The sequence below is a fragment of the Geotrypetes seraphini genome, chromosome 18, assembly GCF_902459505.1.
Source record: "Geotrypetes seraphini chromosome 18, aGeoSer1.1, whole genome shotgun sequence".
Lineage (NCBI taxonomy): Eukaryota > Metazoa > Chordata > Amphibia > Gymnophiona > Dermophiidae > Geotrypetes > Geotrypetes seraphini.
The window spans coordinates 2,010,132-2,028,231 of NC_047101.1; the positions used below are offsets into that span (position 1 = coordinate 2,010,132).

Consider the following 18,100-nt stretch of genomic DNA (forward strand, 5'->3'; position numbering starts at 1 on the left):
AGCAGAAGTCCCTCCCCCCCCCATTTAAAAGGAGCAAGATGCAGCAAAGGGCAATTGTAGAAAGGATTCACTGGGGTTGATTCTCTTCTCATGCATAGAGATGAACTATGGCTCACTTCCCCTCATCATCTACAAAGGCTTGAGCTCCGAGTTCTCGCGAGAGCGCGGTGGGGCCGCGCCTGCGCACTGCGCCGCCCCTCTGCTTCCGGCCGCCATTATTGGCGGGGCCTGGTCTGCCGAGCGATGGCCGCCGCGGTGTCGCTCTGGCTCTGGCTGCGGAGCTGTGGCGCTTCCAGGGAGCCGGTCGGCGCTCTGTGATAGCGGCTGGCGGCCTGTCCGCCCATGGAAACTCCCTTCGCGGCAGCTTCGTTGGTGGTGAGCGGCTTTTCTCGAGACGGACAACATAAGAGCCCCCGGGGAGGAGCTGAGATTGTGACGTCAGAATGTCAGCTCTTTGGCCCAGGACACTGGGCTTCATGGCCCTTCGCTCTTATGCGAGCCAAGTCTAGGACAGTCGAGCCATCGTGACGTCACTGAGGAGGTTGGCTCTTAGGCATTATGACGTCACAATCTCAGCTCTGGAATGTTTGGGCTTCTGCCAGGTACTGTTGGAAACGGGATACTGGCAATGCCTAAGAGTCAACCTCATGGCTCAATTGTCCTGTACTAAGCTCACAGAAGAACAGTGGTCTCCAACTCAAACCCTTTGCAGGTCCACATTTTGGATTTGTAGGGCCGCAGAAGAAAAAGTTAATGTCTTATTAAAGAAATGACAATTTTGCATGCGGTAAAACTCTTTATAAATCTTTCCTTTTGGCTAAGTCTTAATAATAATATTGTCATTTATAGCTAAAGAGACATATGATCAAGAAACGGTTTTATTTTACTTTTGTGATTATGACACATACCGAGGGCCTCAAAATAGTACCCGGCGGGCCACATGTGGCTCCCGGGCTGCGAGTTTGAGACCACTGCATAAGAACATAAGACCAATGGTTCATCGAGCCCAGTAGCCCATCTTCATGGTGGCCAATCCAGGTCACTAGGACCTGGAAAAAACCTAAAGAGTAGCAACATTCTATGCCACTGTTCCAGGACAAGCAATGGCTCCCCCCTTCCAAATGTCTGCTGCAGAAATCAAATTTAAGTTCTGATAAAATAATATACCATGCTAATCTTTGGGTTTTTACTAGGTACTAATGCCTTGATTGGCCACCGTGAGGACAGGCTACTGGGCTAGATGGACCATTTATTTATTTTAATCTTCTTTCATTCTTTCTGTTTTCTATTTTTTTGATCTTGAAAAAGTATTATATGTTGTTGTTACATATTTTTATTTTAATCAGGTACTTTAGATAGATTTTGAGCCTTCAGGACAGATAGGGTAGTTTTTCTCAAATACCTAACTTCATTTTCGTTTGTAGGCCGCTTTGAACTATTGCATTAAGCAGGATATCAAAATGTATAATAAACAATAAACCATTAGCCATTCTTATGGTACGTTAAGAACATAAGACTAGCCATACTGGGTCAAGTCAGTTGTCCATCTAGCCCAGTATCTGTTTCCAACAGTGGCCAATCCACATCCCAAATGCCTGGCAAAACCCCAAAGAGCAGCAAGATCCCACATTAACGAGCCCAGGGCAAGTAGTGGCTTCTCTCGTGTCTGTCTCAATAGCCCATGTCTCAGCTCTGCCAATAATGCATTGATATCTCCATTATCTTAAATTCTTTCTGGGCTAGAACAGCAATACCTGTGATGTGAATTGGAAAACAAACAAACTTATTTTGACTAAATGACTGATTTTAAAATATTTCTGCAATAGCTAAAATCCACATCTGCCAGCTGTCATGGAACCAAGACAACCAGATTCTGGTAATTTTTTTTTCCTTATCTCCTACTTTCATTAGCTGTACTAAAATACCTTAGTCTTAATAATTCATATGTGTTTATATTTCATCTATTGTCCAGTGTAGATAATATCATTTAGACTCTTTAGAATACACACAATAGTTTTGCGCTGTTTACTACTCTGAGCCTACTTGGAACAGAGGGAAGAAAGAAGCTCTTGGTAGTTTATGCTGTAGTCAAACATCTTATTTAATTTGAAACACTTCTGTTCTAAAGTATAGTTGTAATATTGAAACCCATGAGTGGCTGCATATTATTGGCATTGCCTTCTCTTGATTGTTCAACTGCTTCCTCTGCTGCCTCCATATTCAGCGTAAATCTTTCCTGTGGTGTTTTCCCTCCACCTGTTTTGCTGTTGAGATACTTCTCCCTGAGTTTAATTTTCGTACTTCTGAACCCTAGCCATAGAAGGCAGGTTTACTTTACACAGAATTTGAATGCAGCTTATCACAAGGACCATATTGTCTCCTTTTTTCCCTGGCTGTAGTCCTTCATTTCCTTTCCCACACTTGAAGATACTCTGCATTTAATCTATGTTGAACTTGATTGCATTATTTGTTGTCCTTCTCCTTTTAATCTTAGAAAGGCTGTATTGCAAAATATCCATTTTTTGGTTGTGCAGAGGGAGATGCCTGGTGTCAACTCCTTCCCCAACTTCAGTTACAGCTGGTTTCTTTTATGCAATATCTACCCTTCTAAGTTAGTCATTGGTCAGGAGCCACAGGCTGTAATTCCCTCCAGAAGCCAAAATGAATGTGCTCTGGATCCAGGCAGAGATTCCTCAAGCGGACTTCGAGTTGTCCTTTTGCCTTCTATGCCTGCTTCATCATTTGCTATTAAGTTTCCCTTACACATTTCCTTTCAACTTTTTTTTCTGGTGCTGGTAGAGATCAAATTTTATTACAAGCTCTACCTTTTTCAACAATAAAAAGCAAATCAATTTTCTTATTAGTATGTTTTCGAATAGGTGGGGGTGTTTCATAGAAATAGTTCCTGATTGCTTTCTGCATTGCTCCCGTATCTGTTTCAGTTCTTCTGTTCATGGTCAGCTATGTTGTATAAGGAATAACAATTTAGGAAGAGAAGATCTTATGAAGACCTAAGGCTAGTAGTCATACCTATGCTTTGGGTTTACAGTAGTACGTGGCTTTAGCAGGCCGTGATAGATTTTCTTAGGACTTATGAGTCAGTGGCAGAGATCTCTCTCCTTTCCTTACCAGTATTGTCTCCATTGAAGTGGAGAATGATAATGGTGGTGGTAGTGGGGGGGATTCAAGGGAAAAGAAAACTTAATAAAGAGGCCTTCAGCGCATCCCTGAACATTGCTGATAAAACACCTAGCCAACAGCTCCTTTTCCACCCAGTCATCTTTGCTTTCTGCTTGCTCCTCCTACCCTGTCATCATCTTAATCTCACTGCAATGTCTAGCCATCCCAAATAGCCCACATCAGTTGGCTGCCATTCCTAGCCTTTAAAGCTACTTACCCCTAACTCTGTCTTTGACTACCACTGGAAGCAAGAGGCTGCTTCTTTGCCCCACATGGCTCTGTGTGTTTGAGGCACTGTCGTCTCGTATTCTCTCACACTGGTCTCATGATACTTAAGGTTGACATGAGATTTCTGCACTGTGAAAGTGCAGGAAGGACAAAATTCCTGTTCTGGCAGTGGTTGGAACAAAAAAAAACCCAAAACCTCATAAATGCCAAGTGCCAGAGAAGCACTTTTCTAATTGCCGTGGCAGTCTGGTGCCTGAGTTGAATTGTGGGTTTAGCATATGGTTTAATGGATCCTGAAGCAATAATTTAAAGAAATGGTATTGATTATATATAGTTTGGAAAATTGTGACCATATGAAATCATGTGAGGCTCTCTGTTCTTAGCTATTGAACACAACACAGGTGGGCTTCTGGGTAAAATGTCGCTCCCGATTGGAATGCATCGTCGAGCATTCAGTTATGACGATGCCTTGGACAGCACTAATCCAATGACACCTCCACCTTCAGACATGTGCAGTAATGTCCTGTGGAAACAGCCTGTCATCCCAGAGCGCAAGTACAAGCAGCTTTCTAAGGTATGCCAGGCTGCCTGCTGTGCCATGTCTTGTTCAAGAATTGCTTTTAATGACTTTTTTTTTTGGGGGGGGGGATTAGTAGATCAGAGGCTGCTTTTATACTAGTGTAGAAGTCTTATAGCATTTACATGTTTAAAAAACTCATTTCTCATTTCCTTCCTCATGGAACTGGCATTAAATTGATCCTATATGTTGTACAGGTCTCTTCTGAATAAAATAAACCTTCTTAAAAATAGGTGACTTTGGGCAGCACTTGTCCAAATTGTAGAGCTTTGCAGGTGTGAGTAGATTAGTTTCCAGGAGCTTCAGATTGTAGAGACATTGTGGAGGTTCCATCTTTTGAATCATAAGTTTACACCAAAAATATCCCCAGTGTAATTGTTAATTTAGAAATTAATTAACAAACCTTAACTGCTGGTACTGATCAGTTAAGATGAATTTAGTTAGAATGAGTTTAATCAATGGGCTAGAACTATTTAGGTTTCTTTCATAATGAGGATAATTCATATTTCTGTGGTGGTACAGGATTGCAATTATCAGACATTAAGAGGGTTTGTGTAAGGTCTGTTCTAGTGCGACAGACACTCCATTCCTGAACCTGTGGGTAGTCCATCCCTTCTCGCGAGAATTCTTGTAGGACACTTCATTAGCATTCTTTTGCTCTGCCTCCCAAACTTCTGGGCTGTCCCCCAGTTGTCTATCTATAAGCGAGATGGTAGGAGCTGGTCTTTTCTCTCTTGTTTATTTTCAATTTGTTGACCAATTTCGAGGCTTTTCAGTGCTGCAGAGGATCCTATTCTTGAGACAGTTCTGACTGTGGGAGAGCTCAGACTTTGAGGTCAAGTGTCTGCTTCCATGATGCAGACTGCTTTGCAGTGCACCCATTTGGAGAGCCTGCACAAAAAGTTTTGAAGGCTCAGGGGATTGTTCCCTTGGGAGCAAGGCTCGCCCCAGGTTTATCCACAGTTGGGCTGAGTGGCTCCAAGACAGTTTTTCCAGGATCAGGGCCGACTGCTTTACTTCCCTCGTTTTTGAGTGCATGAGGTCTAGTGGGGATTGAGGTCTCTGGCCAGTTCGTTGGGCCAGAGAGGCAGGCAGAAGACATAAGCAGTCCAGATTCCAGGCTTGTTGAGTCAGAGGTTCTTCCTGTAAGCTGTTTGCAGCTTCCACACTGTCAGCTTGAAAGAACTTCTACGGTGACAAAATCTCCAGATCCAACAGAGTAGTACACTATTCAACATCTGGCGCTCCCTAACCTCCAAAAGAGACCCCACCGTGCTCCCCTCTTCTCCCTCAGCTGATGTTCTAGCAAAATTCTTCAACGATAAGGTCTCTACCTTGAGATGCTCCTTCCCTCCTTCAGTCTCCTACAACTCCCTGGTGCCCACCGATTCCATTCCCACCCTAACGGTCTCCAACCCTATCCCAGCTGACAGATCCTGGACTACCTTTGAGCGCGTATCTGAATCCCTGGTCCTCAATCTCTGCCTCAAACTGAAATCCTGTAACTGTTCCTTGGACCCATTCCCCTCCCACCTATATGAGAATATTCCTGCACAGGCCATCTCTTCTATCACCAATCTCATAAACTCTGCCCTTCAGTCGGGCCTTTTCTCCCCAGAAATGGGTCATATTGGCCCTTGACCCTACTACTGAAAAAATCTGACCTTGACCCTTCCATACCATCCAGCTATCGCCCAATTGCAAATATCCCTCTCCTAACCAAGATGCTAGAGTCCATCATTTCTACCCAACTCTCATCATACTTAGAGAGATTCTCTATTCTTTTATCCTATCAATATGGCTTTCATCCTAACTTCAGCACTGAATCCCTACTGTCCTCCCTGATCTCAAAGGTTCAACAACTTCACTCTCGAAACAAGTTTGCCGTCCTCCTACAATTTGACCTTTCTGCTGCTTTCGACGTCGTCCACTATGATATTCTTGTTTACCAACTCTCTGAGAAAGGCATCAACTCCACAGTCCTAGACTGGTTCTCTAAATTCCTCCGCTCTCGTTCTTACATTGTCAACATGAATGGCACCTCATCCTCCCCCTGGAAACCGAATTGTGGAGTCCCGCAAGGCTCTCCCATATCTCCTATCCTTTTCAACATCTATATGTCCTCCCTAAAACAACTCCACCTATCCCCCCTTGAAACAATCTACACTTATGCCGACGACATCCTCGTCCTCCTCGAGACCGATTCGAACCTCACCAACCTGTCTAAGAACATATCCTCTTGTATAATGAACCTATAATCCTGGGCCCACACTGTGCAAATGAAACTGAATGAGTCCAAAACAAGACTTCTTTGGCTCGGCCCAAAACTAGACCAACTACCCACCTCCATCCCACTACCCTTTGGCTCCTCTCTGCAGCTTGAGTTCTCGAGCAATGTCTTGGGGGTCATCATTGATTCCACATTGTCCTTCAATGACCACCTCCAATCCTTGGTAAAAAAAAAAATACTTTTTCAGCCTTCACATACTGAGGAAAGTTAGATCCTGCTTCCATCAAAAACATTTTACCCTCCTTGTCCAATCCATCATCCTTTCCAGATTGGACTATTGCAACTCCATCTACTTAAGCCTAACTAAGAAAAACCTCCACAGACTTCAGCGGATTCAGAATGCCGCGGCCAAGCTCATCTTCGCTAAAAGTAAATTTGACCATGTCTCCCCGCTCCTGTCCAAGCTTCACTGGCTTTTGATAATCGCCAGGGTCCACTATAAATGCGCCTGCCTAGCTTTCAAAATCCTACACGGTATCCTCCCTCCCTTTGTCCCTCTTTCTTGGAATTCCTCAAACCCTGATACCACCAGACCCTCCCACAAATTAAAACTATCCTTCCCCTTGCTAAAAGGCATTTCCCATACAGGAAAGCTAGGGACCTCCCTCCCCTTCAAAATCACTGAGCTCTGGAACAACCTTACCTCCCCTCTTCGGAACTTGAGTTCTCTCCAAGTTTTCCGCAAACATCTGAAAACCTGGCTTTTCTCAAAAATGTAAACCTCTCTCCAACTTTGGTATCAAAAACTCTTATATCTGGCATCCCAAGTCCTAAATATTCTTCATACTTTTACCTCTAACCCTTTGTTGTAGTTCCTTCCTATTTTATCTACTGTAAACCACGCCGAGCTCTACGAACGTGGAGATGATGCGGTATACAAACCTAAGGATTAGATTAGATTAGATTAGATTAGCTCATATAACAAAATCGAAGAGGTCTTGCAAAGTGTATTTTTTGGGGTTCTGGTATTAAAGTCAAGTTCTCCCACTTCTAAAATTGCTAGTTTTGGACCCCAGTGTAGGACCTCCATGTTGTTTTTGGCACATTTGATTCTTCAGTTCTGACAGCAGGCTTATCTGTCCCAGCCTAAACTTGGGGAGAGCTTTGATACGTCCCACAGGTTCATGAATGGAGTGTGTCTACTTGAAAGATTACTGAGATAATAACCTAATCTTTCCTTCTAGAGAGACAGACACTCCATTCCTGAAGTCCACTCTGTCAGATGTTCATTTGCCTGTTTACTGCTTCAAAGGTGCCGGGGAATCTGGACATCTTGTTTCTTTCCTTTGTCCAGCCTTGACAAGAATAGAGGATGCAAATGCCACATTAAAGGAAAAAAAAAAACCTAGGGGATATCTATAAAATCTCTCACACTGATGGCAGGTGGTGCTCAAGTTGATGACTTGTTTGCTTTTCACCTTGTTATGTTTTGCCAGTGGTTAAGGTTTTTGTTATATGTTTAATGATATGATGGGCAGAACAGACATGTTTTTTGGAGCGTGTCCCTTTACCCCTCCCTCTTCTGTTTCCTTTCCAGGCCTGACCATCTGCTTTGATACGAACTGAAGGATTGGAGGACAGCCCAGAAGGATGGTAGGTGGAGCAAAAAAAAAAAAAAAGCTAATGAAGTTCCCTACAAGAATTATCGCGAGAAGGAATTGACTACCCACAGGTTCAGGAATGGAGAGTTCGTCTACTAGAAAGAAGATAACCGAGGTAAGAACCTAATCTTTCCATATTCATGGTACTAATGTCTCCTTTTTTGTTTTGTCTCTTGCCCTCTTTAAAACCTCTTCCTCTGCCTTGTACATAGATTGAGGAAGGGGAAACCTTGTCCCCTCCTTCTATAACACCCTCCTCTTCTAATGAATCTATCAGCAAGGTCCCTGTTGTGAAAGCCAAGGCCACATCCATCATCATGAATTCACTAATAACAAGTAAGAACTCTCCTCATTATGGGGCCTGTGCTGTGAGGGTAGGAAGAGCTACGTTCTTGGGGAATGACTCCACTTCAGGCCTTTTGTCATTGATTTACTGGCCTGACTAGATTTCAGAAGACCTTTCTCTGTTCATATTCTGCCTACTAACCAGCATATGTATGCTGTTACACTTCCAGACTTTGGTTTGGTTCCTTTTGCACTGTCTTAATCCAGGTCAGGAATTGAAGTCCCAGGATTAAGAGGAAAACTGGTGAATTGTGGGTTGCATAATGGCCTTGGTGGTAGAAGAGAGGCAGTAACTATTAGCAGTATTTAGTTTTCCCTTGTGGGAAGGGCTAGAAAGAAAGAGAGGGCTGGGTAAAGCATTGGATGGCTCATCTGTCAGCTACAAACCTGGTACAGAGGTCCTTTTTACTTCAGTAGTGTGATCATGGGTTGAAGTGCTATTTATTTTACCAAATGAAAATCAGGGTTGAACATTGAGACTGTAATCATGGGGGATTATACTTTTATATCCTGTTTATGGTTGTAAAAATTTTATGTGGCTGGTTGTATTATTTTTATTGTGTATGTTCCCTTTGTACTCCGCTTTGATTTAAAGTGGATTATAAATAGAAAAATCCCCTGCATCTGTAAGCAGCCCTGTTCTTACACAGCAGTTCCACTAGAAAGAGGACAATTCAATTTCTGTTTAAATTAGAAAAGTAAGTGGGCTGAAGGAATTTGTTATAGCAGTGATGAGACAGAGAGAACAGAGTTGACTAGTAATTCATGAACTTAATATGACGTCGTGGAGTTCCAGTGACTTAATTTCTTCTTTTCATTATTGTCTTGCATGAATGCATTTGTGATCCTGTTCCTCTTGCAGAGCAAACACAGGAGAGCATGCAGCGTTTTGAGCAGCAGGCTGGCCTGCGAGATGCTGGATATACCCCCCACAAGGGCCTCACTGCGGAAGAAACCAACTACCATCGTGTGGCGGAATCACTTCATGTAAGGCATTGGCTGGCATTTCTATTGTAGCCATATCTCGTGGCTCTCTGCACATAACTTAATGCACCTCTCCATATTCGGTCAGGCTGTGATTGCATCTGTGGCAGGTTACCAACATACTACAGGCTGAAGGTCTGACTTCCTAATACAGTAACATTTTTGCAGAAAGACAGGGTACTTTGCATTCGGTTTCAAAGTTGGAGAGAACTTGAGCCCCAAATGGGAGTTCCTAAAAGGTAGTGTACTATGAAAAGGTTTAGAAGTTTTGGTGGTTTTTGTGTTCGGACTAGAGGGACTTTTCAGCTATGACTTGCGCATTTGATGTCATTTTGGAAATAGCTTCCCATAACCATCCCATCCATTAAATAGTCCAAAGACTAAGCCATTGTACTTTTCCTTTGTAAAGCATTCGTAAATATTTTTGGTATATTTCTCAGTAGGAAAGGTGCAATTCTCTTGGAAATGTCCAGTTATCTTCTTTGTAATCCTAATTCCCAAACTGTAGTTTTTCCTGGAAATATCCAGTTAGCTTCTTTTGTAATCCGCCTAGAACTGCAAGGTACGAGCGGAATAGAAGTCACTAATGTAATGTAATGTAAAAATGTAAGATTTCTAAATTGGACGTATTCTCCCTTATGATTCAGTCTGCAGTTCTTCTTAATTGCATGTTTTCTATTGGAAAAGGTAGAATTCTCTCTAGTATCAAATGAATCGGTTCATATTTGTTTGGTCGGCCACATATGGGTAGTGTTATCTGACTGTATGTCTTTTGCATGTGCAGGACCCACCTATTTCCCCAGCTATAGGCAGCTTCATCTGATAGGGAAGGCAGGTGGGTTTGTATGGCTGATGAATCCTTGTTACTGGAAATACCCTCACATCAGGATTAATGGGTGACTCAAGCTTAGAGGTGTTTGTATTGGGATTTTCCATTTAGTATGCTGTGGTAGGATGAAGCTGTGTTTAAGGTATCAAGGTTGACCATCAAGATAGAACAAGGGTCCCCCAAAGTCCCTCGCTGAGGGCCGAATCCAGTTGGGTTTTCAGGATTTCCCCAATGAATATGTATTGAAAGCAGTGCATGCACATAGTTCTCATGCATATTCATTGGGGAAATCCTGAAAACCCGACTGGATTCGGCTCTCAATGAGGGACTTTGGGGACCCCTGAGATAGAGGGAACGATAGGAGCTTCATGAAGTGGGTGAAATGTGCCATGCTGTGCTGGGCTCAGGATAGGGTTGGTATGTAATGTAAACCAGAATAAGCTGGAGTCACCATGAAGCAGCAGGAGCTTTGGGTCTGAGGTTACGCAGCTGAAAGGAAAGAACCGATGAACATGTAGTGAATGTTAGTCCCAAGTCTACTACCCTGCAACCTCATATTATGTCCTTAGTTGTATCGCTTCTCCATCTCTGGAAAAGATTTATTTGTAGATTAATACCATTCAAGTATTTTAAACATCTGTATCATTTCTCCTCTAGGTTATATATATGTTCAGATAGTCAAGCCTCTTTTCAATCATCTCTTGGTGCTTTGTCAAAAAACCTCAAGCTTAAAATATATTATCTTCCTACGTTTGTATAAAATTGTGGCACACGTAGACAAACATGATTTAATGAAACAGTCGGCATGGGTTCAGCCGAGGGAGATCTTGCCTCCAATTTGCTTGACTTTTGTGAATAAACGTGTGGATAAAGGTGAGCCGGTTGATATAGTGTATCTAGATTTTCAGAAAGCTTTTGACAAAGAGGCTCTTGAGAAAATTAAAGAATCATGAGATTGGAGGCAAAGTTCAGTTGTGGATTAGGAATTGGTTATCGGATAGAAAACAGGGTAGGGTTATATGGTCATTTTTCTCAGTGGAGGAGAGAAAACAGTGGAGTGTCGCAGGGGTCTGTACTGGGACCGGTGCTATTTAACTTATTTATAAATGATCTGGAAATTGGAATGAGGTGATTAAGTTTGCAGATGAAACTAGACTGTTCAAAGCTCTTAAAACACATGTGGACTGTGAAAAATTGGAGGCAGACCATGTTAACTGGTAGATGTGTGGGCAGAAAGATGAGTGACTGGGGTTTTTAATATTTTGATTGAAGTAAAAATCTGAATTCTGAGCAGATCTCTGGATGAAGAAAATTCTCTTTAGAGCCACTTTTCAGCGCCGACTTGTTCTTGCCTTTCAAAATGACTGTGGATAGCAGGGATTATGCAGAATATGGCTTGCTGTAGTGTTTTTGTTTTCGTGATGTGCAGATGATCTTCTAGTTACTGCTGCTTGGTGTGAAATGAACAGGAACCTCTGTATATATCTGTGCTGCTTTATTCAGAACCCTCTTTTTCTAAATTAAGGGGGGGGGGGTTGTTTTGATTGCTGAGGCCAAAGAGTGATTTCTGTCATGGTTTCTATAATGCATTGTTCTAGGAGATTAATTGGCACTTCACTCTCTTTTTTCCTGACAGAAATTAAAGATGCTGAGTGGTGAAACAACAAAAGAAAGAGAAGAGAAACAAAACTTGTCTGCCCAGTCCTCAGCGAGTAACACTCCATCCTCCTCTCCCAAGCACAAGCCCAGGTACAGCTGGGACCAGCATAAACAGTTTAACTTGTAGCTTTTTCTGTGCAGCATTATATGTGGTGTGTCTGATAATGTCAGTTCTAATACGGATTGTTTTAACATAGAAGAACATAAGAATTGCCGCTTCTGGGTCAGACCAGTGGTCCATCATGCCCAGTAGTCCGCTCACGCAGCGGCCCTCTAGTCAAAGACCAGCACCCTAACCAAGTGCCTGATTTCTTGACAGATGTAGAATGATGGCCAAAGGCTTTAGCCTGTACCACATACTTGAGAACCTTTAGAGGTTGTAAAGTTGATGAGCTTTATTCTGTTGAAAGAGAGGCCTGTCATAGCCTTCTGTAATCTAAAGTAGGCCCAGGAAACACCTGCAGCCTCAGCCACGTGACTTTCTTGCCAGAAGGTTTAGCTACATCTGTGAGAAGTTGCATGTCTCCACACCAGTCGAGGGGGGAATGTAGCAGTCAGCTGTGGTGTTGGTCCATAGTTGCTGTTGCTACTGCCCTGCCAGGTGGCTCAAGCAGAACGAATGTCTCTGAACTGGCTCGGCCACTGCTAATCTTGAGCGTCAACTGGAGCTTATATCTGCCGTCCTGCCTTGTGAAGGAGCCCTGACAGGATGTGATGTAGAACTACTCTCTGGGAGATCTAATAGAATTTCACTTTTAAGATGGTAGGTGTCGGGGTTTGATGGATTTAGGATCAGGCATGCAAGTGATTAGAAATTGTGAAAAAAAGATAATAGACATACTTGGGAATGAAGTAGTGAAAAACCGAAGAATAACCCCCACCCCTTAAATACCCAGGTGATTATTCATGGTGAACTTAATTTTGGTACTGCTATTTTTTTTTTTATAGGAGTGGTTTATAATATGAAAGTGAAGGCACAGACTTTTTTTTTTTTTTTTTTAAATTTAGGCTATTTGACAGAATCCCTACGATCTTTAAATTTCTTGTTTTTAATTGGTGCACTTTTGAAGCATGGGCCTGGGGGTTCTCATTCTGATCTGTTTTGAGGGTGACGCATAGTTAAATGATTTGCAAAAGGCCAAGGAACCAGATAAGCACTCTGGATTTTTCTTGTGTTCTGTGGATGAGCTCCCCAGCCTCACATGATCTGACTTGTACCATTGGCCTTCCTTGCTTTCAGTGTGTGTTTGTTTGTTTCTTTCCTATTGCCAGAGGCTGGTTCAGTCACGGATCTATAGCCTCTCTTCCTGGTGCTGAATGTGGCGCCATTGACACCATGAGTGGAGACCGTGGCTCAGCAGAGAAATGGAGCATGTTTGGGCCTGTTCAGAAATCCTCTACAGATCCAGGTAAAATAAGTTCTCAAAAGCAAGTGCAGAGATTTGTGCTTGCTAGTAAAGGAGCTTTGCCTGTTGAAAGAGAGGCCTGTCATAGCAACATGTGTTTTAGACCTTTTGGCTCTAATGCTGGACATGGTGTTAGGGTACTTTGCAGGTTTGTAGGGCATGTGAAGATGTATTTTAAAAGAAGTTCCTGTATGCATGGAATTGTTCACCAGAGGAACAGGCATGGTACCAGGTATTCTGTTCCTTATTACATAATGCTGGCCGGTTTTCACCAAGCTTGTCAATACAGATTTTGCAAGGAAGTCTCAAGTGCCCCATATTGCCTTTAGGACTGCTTGAAGTGCTTTATGTATAATGTACATTTTTTTTGTCTGTTTGGCTGTTGTAACCTCCGCATTTCCTCTATAGGGGGCTTCACTGTCCAGTCCTACAAAGGTGCTCAGAAGCCATTGCCTATGGAGCTGATTCGTACTCAGACCACCAGGATGGCAGAGGACCCCAGTATCTTCAAACCCCCCAAGATGGACATCTCAGTGGCAGAGGGGAAAAAAACGGCTGCCCATGCACATAATCTTAAGCATCGTGACTTGAACATACTTACCCCCACTGGCTTCTAGGGGTGACCTTACGCTGCACCCTTTGTAGAGAGAGACACTAGCATTTTCCTTCTTAACCTCGGCATTGTGCTGTGCAATCTGTTGCATGGGACTGAGCACTATGAACCTGATGCTCTTCCTGGAAACCTGCAGCTTATTAGTATTTTGAGAGTAGGGGTTTCTAACGAGTTTCTCTGGTACTCATTTTACGTACAAGAACAGATCAGGTTCATTGCTGAATGCGATAGACAGTTATCCATGTGACTCCTCCTTAATGCCATTAATTTTGTTCTCCCATAGCAGGCAGGCTGAATGAAATTGGTCTCAAATGTGTCTTGTGGTCTTAGAACAGTTATGGCTGATAGAGCGGGTTCAGTTAAGTTCTGTGCACTTGTGCCATTTCAGGTGCAGATTTGTAAGATTACAGACAAATATTCCTATTCCCTTGTAGTTTGATGTTTGTTCTGTATGTACGCATTCAATTCCAACAAGAGAAAGTGAAGATACAGAAATGATACTGGCTTTACCTGTGTATATAGAGGAATCCTAATTGGGCTAGTGCTTTTACTTGGGACTCCAGCTTTCCTAAAAGTCATGAAAAGTTTTAAAATGGTGCATGGTCTCTTGACGAGTCGCCCTGGCGGATGCTGTCATGTAGCCCTCAAACTGAATGACATTTTATGGCCTGCTTCATGATCTGGGCTCAGATTCTCCCAACTTGAAACCCTATTGTTGACTGCCTCATTTGTTCAGGGATAACTAGAAATGCCTTTCAAATTACTGAGTGATCCAAGTATTTAATTATTGCATGATACTTGTCTGACAACTTGGTGAACTGGGTGAGACTTTGTCTTAAGAGGTAGAGTCCTCTGCATTACATAAGATTTAATTTGCCAACCTCGTAAGGAAGATCTTTTAGACTTGCATTTGCAAGCAGCCTTTTGTTCATGAAGAGTTTTCTCTGCAGTTGCAGGAGATGTGTTCTTTGTGATGATTTTGACTTGTGGGTTTCTGCGGAAACTGTGCAGCTTTCCAGGGGGCTGATGTAATATGGGGTGTGAGACTTGTTTTAAAACCTGCCTTATTCTGGCTGTCCAGTGCTGGTGCTTAGGTAGAGGAGGTTCAGACTTAGAGCCCTGGGCTTTTATTTGCTACTAATAACCATACACATTTTTTCAATAAAGTTCAAATTTTTTTTTAAAAATGGTACTAATGAATAAATTAGCATGAGCACAGGAGACCTCGTGGTCGTGTGTGCAGCTTAGGTTGAGGGTTTTTTTCCTCTCTAAAACATTTTATTCTAATTTCCAAAGGTAAATACAAACCCATACCAGATAAGATAAAAATTCCAAAGAAATCCTTGGGAATTATTTCACACACAACGATCCAATAATTGTACTCGCTTTTTCCTTTAGGAACCGTAAGGTCCCTGTCTGTCTTTCTAAATAGGCAGACCCAAGGCCACCATAAATTGACATGCACGTCACAACTATTCTTCCAATGATTTATAATAATCTCTAGAGCAACTTGGACTAAATCAAAAAGACATCTTGTAGCAGCGGGAGAAATCAAATAATTGCCCTAAGAGTCAGTGGAACATTAAAACGCAAGATGCCTGCAATTCTTCACCACACCTCCTCCCAGTATACTTTTAAATTAGGGCATTCATATGCCATAGGTAGTAAAATCCCCAGTGACCCTTTACAAGAATGAGGGGTTTTGTGTTCCGAGAGGTAAGTTCACTCTCTCTTGGGAACGTCACGCCTGTCTCTTGTTCTGTAAGCACTGAGGACCTCTGTAGCGTGTCTTTCTTTTCTTGCTTCTTAGAGGTAGGTTGCTGAGGATTTAGTGAGCAGCAGAGCACAATTATATTAACATACAGAAGAGCATATGTGCAAAGGGGATGTACTGAGAGAGTATTTTTGTGCATAATGGTAAGTGGTATGTTTAAAATGTTTGCACATATATGGATGCTTTTACTAAGCTGCCTTTGTGTTTAGATTTGCATAAAATTTGTTTAGGAACCCTTGTACAAAGCTTCGGCATACAGCTTAATCGATTAGTTTTTGGCTACAATTGGGTTCTATTGATTTAGGCCCACCACACTCCTTGGTCCAGGACTTTCTCGGAGCAGCCATTCTCTCAAATCACAGTCTCAGAACTTATGCAGATTCTGTCTTGATGTTCGTTTTGTTGTGCTCATGTGTCTTGTGCCTAATTTAATTGTCAGTTTGGAAAAATAAAATGCAAGTAATGAAATGGTAAAAACTGCCTCTGGCTAAGTTTTGTGTGATCACTTAGAAATTTTACATTTTATCTTTTTGTCTGGAATATTTCCATTTTAATATATTTTACTTTGTTGGGATTAGCCCTGATCAAAGTTGTTAAACACATGCAGACTGTGAAAAACCGCAGGTAAAATGTAATGTGGACAAACGCAAAGCTCCAGGGTGAAACCTCACCTTAAGGCGAGCAGAATTCTCTCCAAGATAAAGGGAAGATAAGATGGAAGTCTACAAAATCCTGAGTGGTGTAGATCAGTTTTTTACTTCATCCAAAATTACAAAGACTAGTTACAGGGAAATACTTTGAAAATCAAGAGGGAATATAGTTAAGCTCTGCAACACATTGGTAGAGGAGTGATTAACATAACTGCTTTTAAAAAAGGTTTGGCCGAGTTCCTGGAGGAAAAGTCTATAGTCTGCTATTGAAATAGAAATGGGGGGCAGCTACTGCTTGTACTTGTGATCTAGATTGGGCTAGATGGACCACTGATCTGACCCAGCATGGCTAATCTTATGGTATTACATCAGAGCCCTGGTTCTGGTTGGTTACAAAATGCCTCAGTTCAAAGCAGTGATCATTGGGGTCTACCACTTAAATAAAGCAAGGCACCTACCTTAGGAGTCCAAGTACCTGAGTGAACACGTTTGCTTCTTGACAATATGATTAATAAACACCAATCAATATTTGACAGTGGTTATAATTAAATACCTTTCTGAAGAAAGATTCACTCAAGATGGTGTATGAGAAATGCCTACTTGCCCCATTCCAATAGCAGAGATGAGATAAAAATCTCTTTCCTGGCCTGTACTTGATACACAGCTTTCTAAAGCACTAGTATATGGATAGCCTACAACAGTGATCTTCACTAATTTTTAAGCGAGGACCGTTTTGGATCCAAAAGGAATGAAGGAGAGCTGACAAATATCTTCCCTACTTGGGGCCAAAATGCCAAAAGCACTTCTCAACATTCATTCCTACCAGAACACCTGGCCTTGGTCACACTTGTTTTATGGACCACAATGTGGTCCTGTACTTGCATGGGATTCAAACTAAAAATCCTAATATACACAAATTAAACCTTAACATGCCAGGCTCTGCATGCCGTACAACCCCGGAGAAATAGAAACAAATCAGTAAACTGAAAATAAAATCACTTCCCCTACCTTTGTTGTCTGGTGACTTTTTCAAACCATCTTTTCCCAGTCTTCCTTCTGTCTGTGCTCTTAACTATGTATCCATTTGTTGTTCTTCTCTCCTTCACTTTCTGCCCTACATCCATCTTTGGCCTTAACTTTCTTCCATTTTTCTGCTTCCTTCTCATTCTGTCGACTTTTCCATGTACACCATCTCCTTCCCCATCTTTCTTGCCACAGAAGTCTAGCATCTTCCCCTTTCCCACCCCTCCCATCAGATCCAGCGCTGTAGTTTGAATGAAGTGGCCCCGGGAGCTGTCCCTCTGCCACAGCCTCTTGTCCCTGCAGCAGCATGTTTACTTCATTCATGCTTCCCACAATCCAAAGAGTGCAGGATTGCAGCGCTGGAAACAAAAAAGTGCCGCCGGATCTCAACAGGGGGTGGGAAATGATATTCTGCCAGAGAGGTCTCGGAGGGCCTTACAATGAAGACCACTGGCCTATAATCCTAACGGGCTGTTTTAGACCAAAGTTTGTGTATGTTTCTCTCTATAATTATAAAGTATATATTTAAGACAAAGTGAAGGGTCACCTAGCTGAAAAAATAAACTAGCTCCAGTTCCCAAAGAAAGAAAGCAGCTCTTGCTAGGTTTCTTATGAACTCCAGAAATAAAGCTCTGCATCAGGTCACATTCAAGAATCTAAGATTATAGTTTAGGAATGAGGTTCATTACTGTAATCTTACACAAAAACCCACACTCTTATCTCGTGTAGGCGTTGAGGGCTTTTCTCCATTTTCTTAGAGAGGACTTTAACACATTCATTAATTACAGACTGTTTTCTTACATAATATTGATTTTTCTTTTCTATACCCTTTAATAGTTTTTTTTTGTACGCAAAATTAATATATAGCAAAAATAAAAAAGCAGACATTAGCACATTCCCCGAGTATCAAAAGTATATAATTGGAGAGTGCTCCCAAAGAA

The 18,100-nt window shown here is 42.2% G+C and overlaps 1 protein-coding gene across 3 annotated transcripts; it reads left to right on the forward strand.

Annotated features, from left to right (window-relative positions):
* The first annotated feature begins 23 nt into the window (after positions 1-23).
* KIAA1191 (KIAA1191 ortholog) lies at positions 24-15,963 on the forward strand. Of its 3 annotated transcripts, none has more exons than XM_033927564.1 (8): positions 57-75; positions 1,827-1,876; positions 3,792-3,982; positions 8,089-8,212; positions 9,084-9,208; positions 11,671-11,783; positions 12,966-13,102; positions 13,508-15,963. In XM_033927564.1, exons 2-8 carry the CDS (start codon positions 1,852-1,854, stop codon positions 13,714-13,716), a joined length of 924 nt encoding a protein of 307 aa, XP_033783455.1. In that variant the 5' UTR covers positions 57-75; positions 1,827-1,851; the 3' UTR covers positions 13,717-15,963. The 3 variants fall into 3 exon arrangements, with proteins under 3 accessions (XP_033783456.1, XP_033783455.1, XP_033783453.1); XM_033927562.1 differs by lacking the exon at positions 57-75 and adding an exon at positions 117-375; XM_033927565.1 differs by lacking the exon at positions 3,792-3,982 and having other exon boundaries at positions 24-75.
* Positions 15,964-18,100: the final 2,137 nt, after the last annotated feature.

Bases quoted from the DNA above. Each gene is read 5' to 3' on its own strand.
- KIAA1191 (XM_033927564.1), top strand. From the start codon at position 1,852: ATGGAACCAAGACAACCAGATTCTG. The intron at 9,209-11,670 runs GTAAGGCATTGG...TTTTCCTGACAG, and splicing joins GTGTGGCGGAATCACTTCAT to AAATTAAAGATGCTGAGTGG. The intron at 11,784-12,965 runs GTACAGCTGGGA...TCCTATTGCCAG, and splicing joins TCTCCCAAGCACAAGCCCAG to AGGCTGGTTCAGTCACGGAT.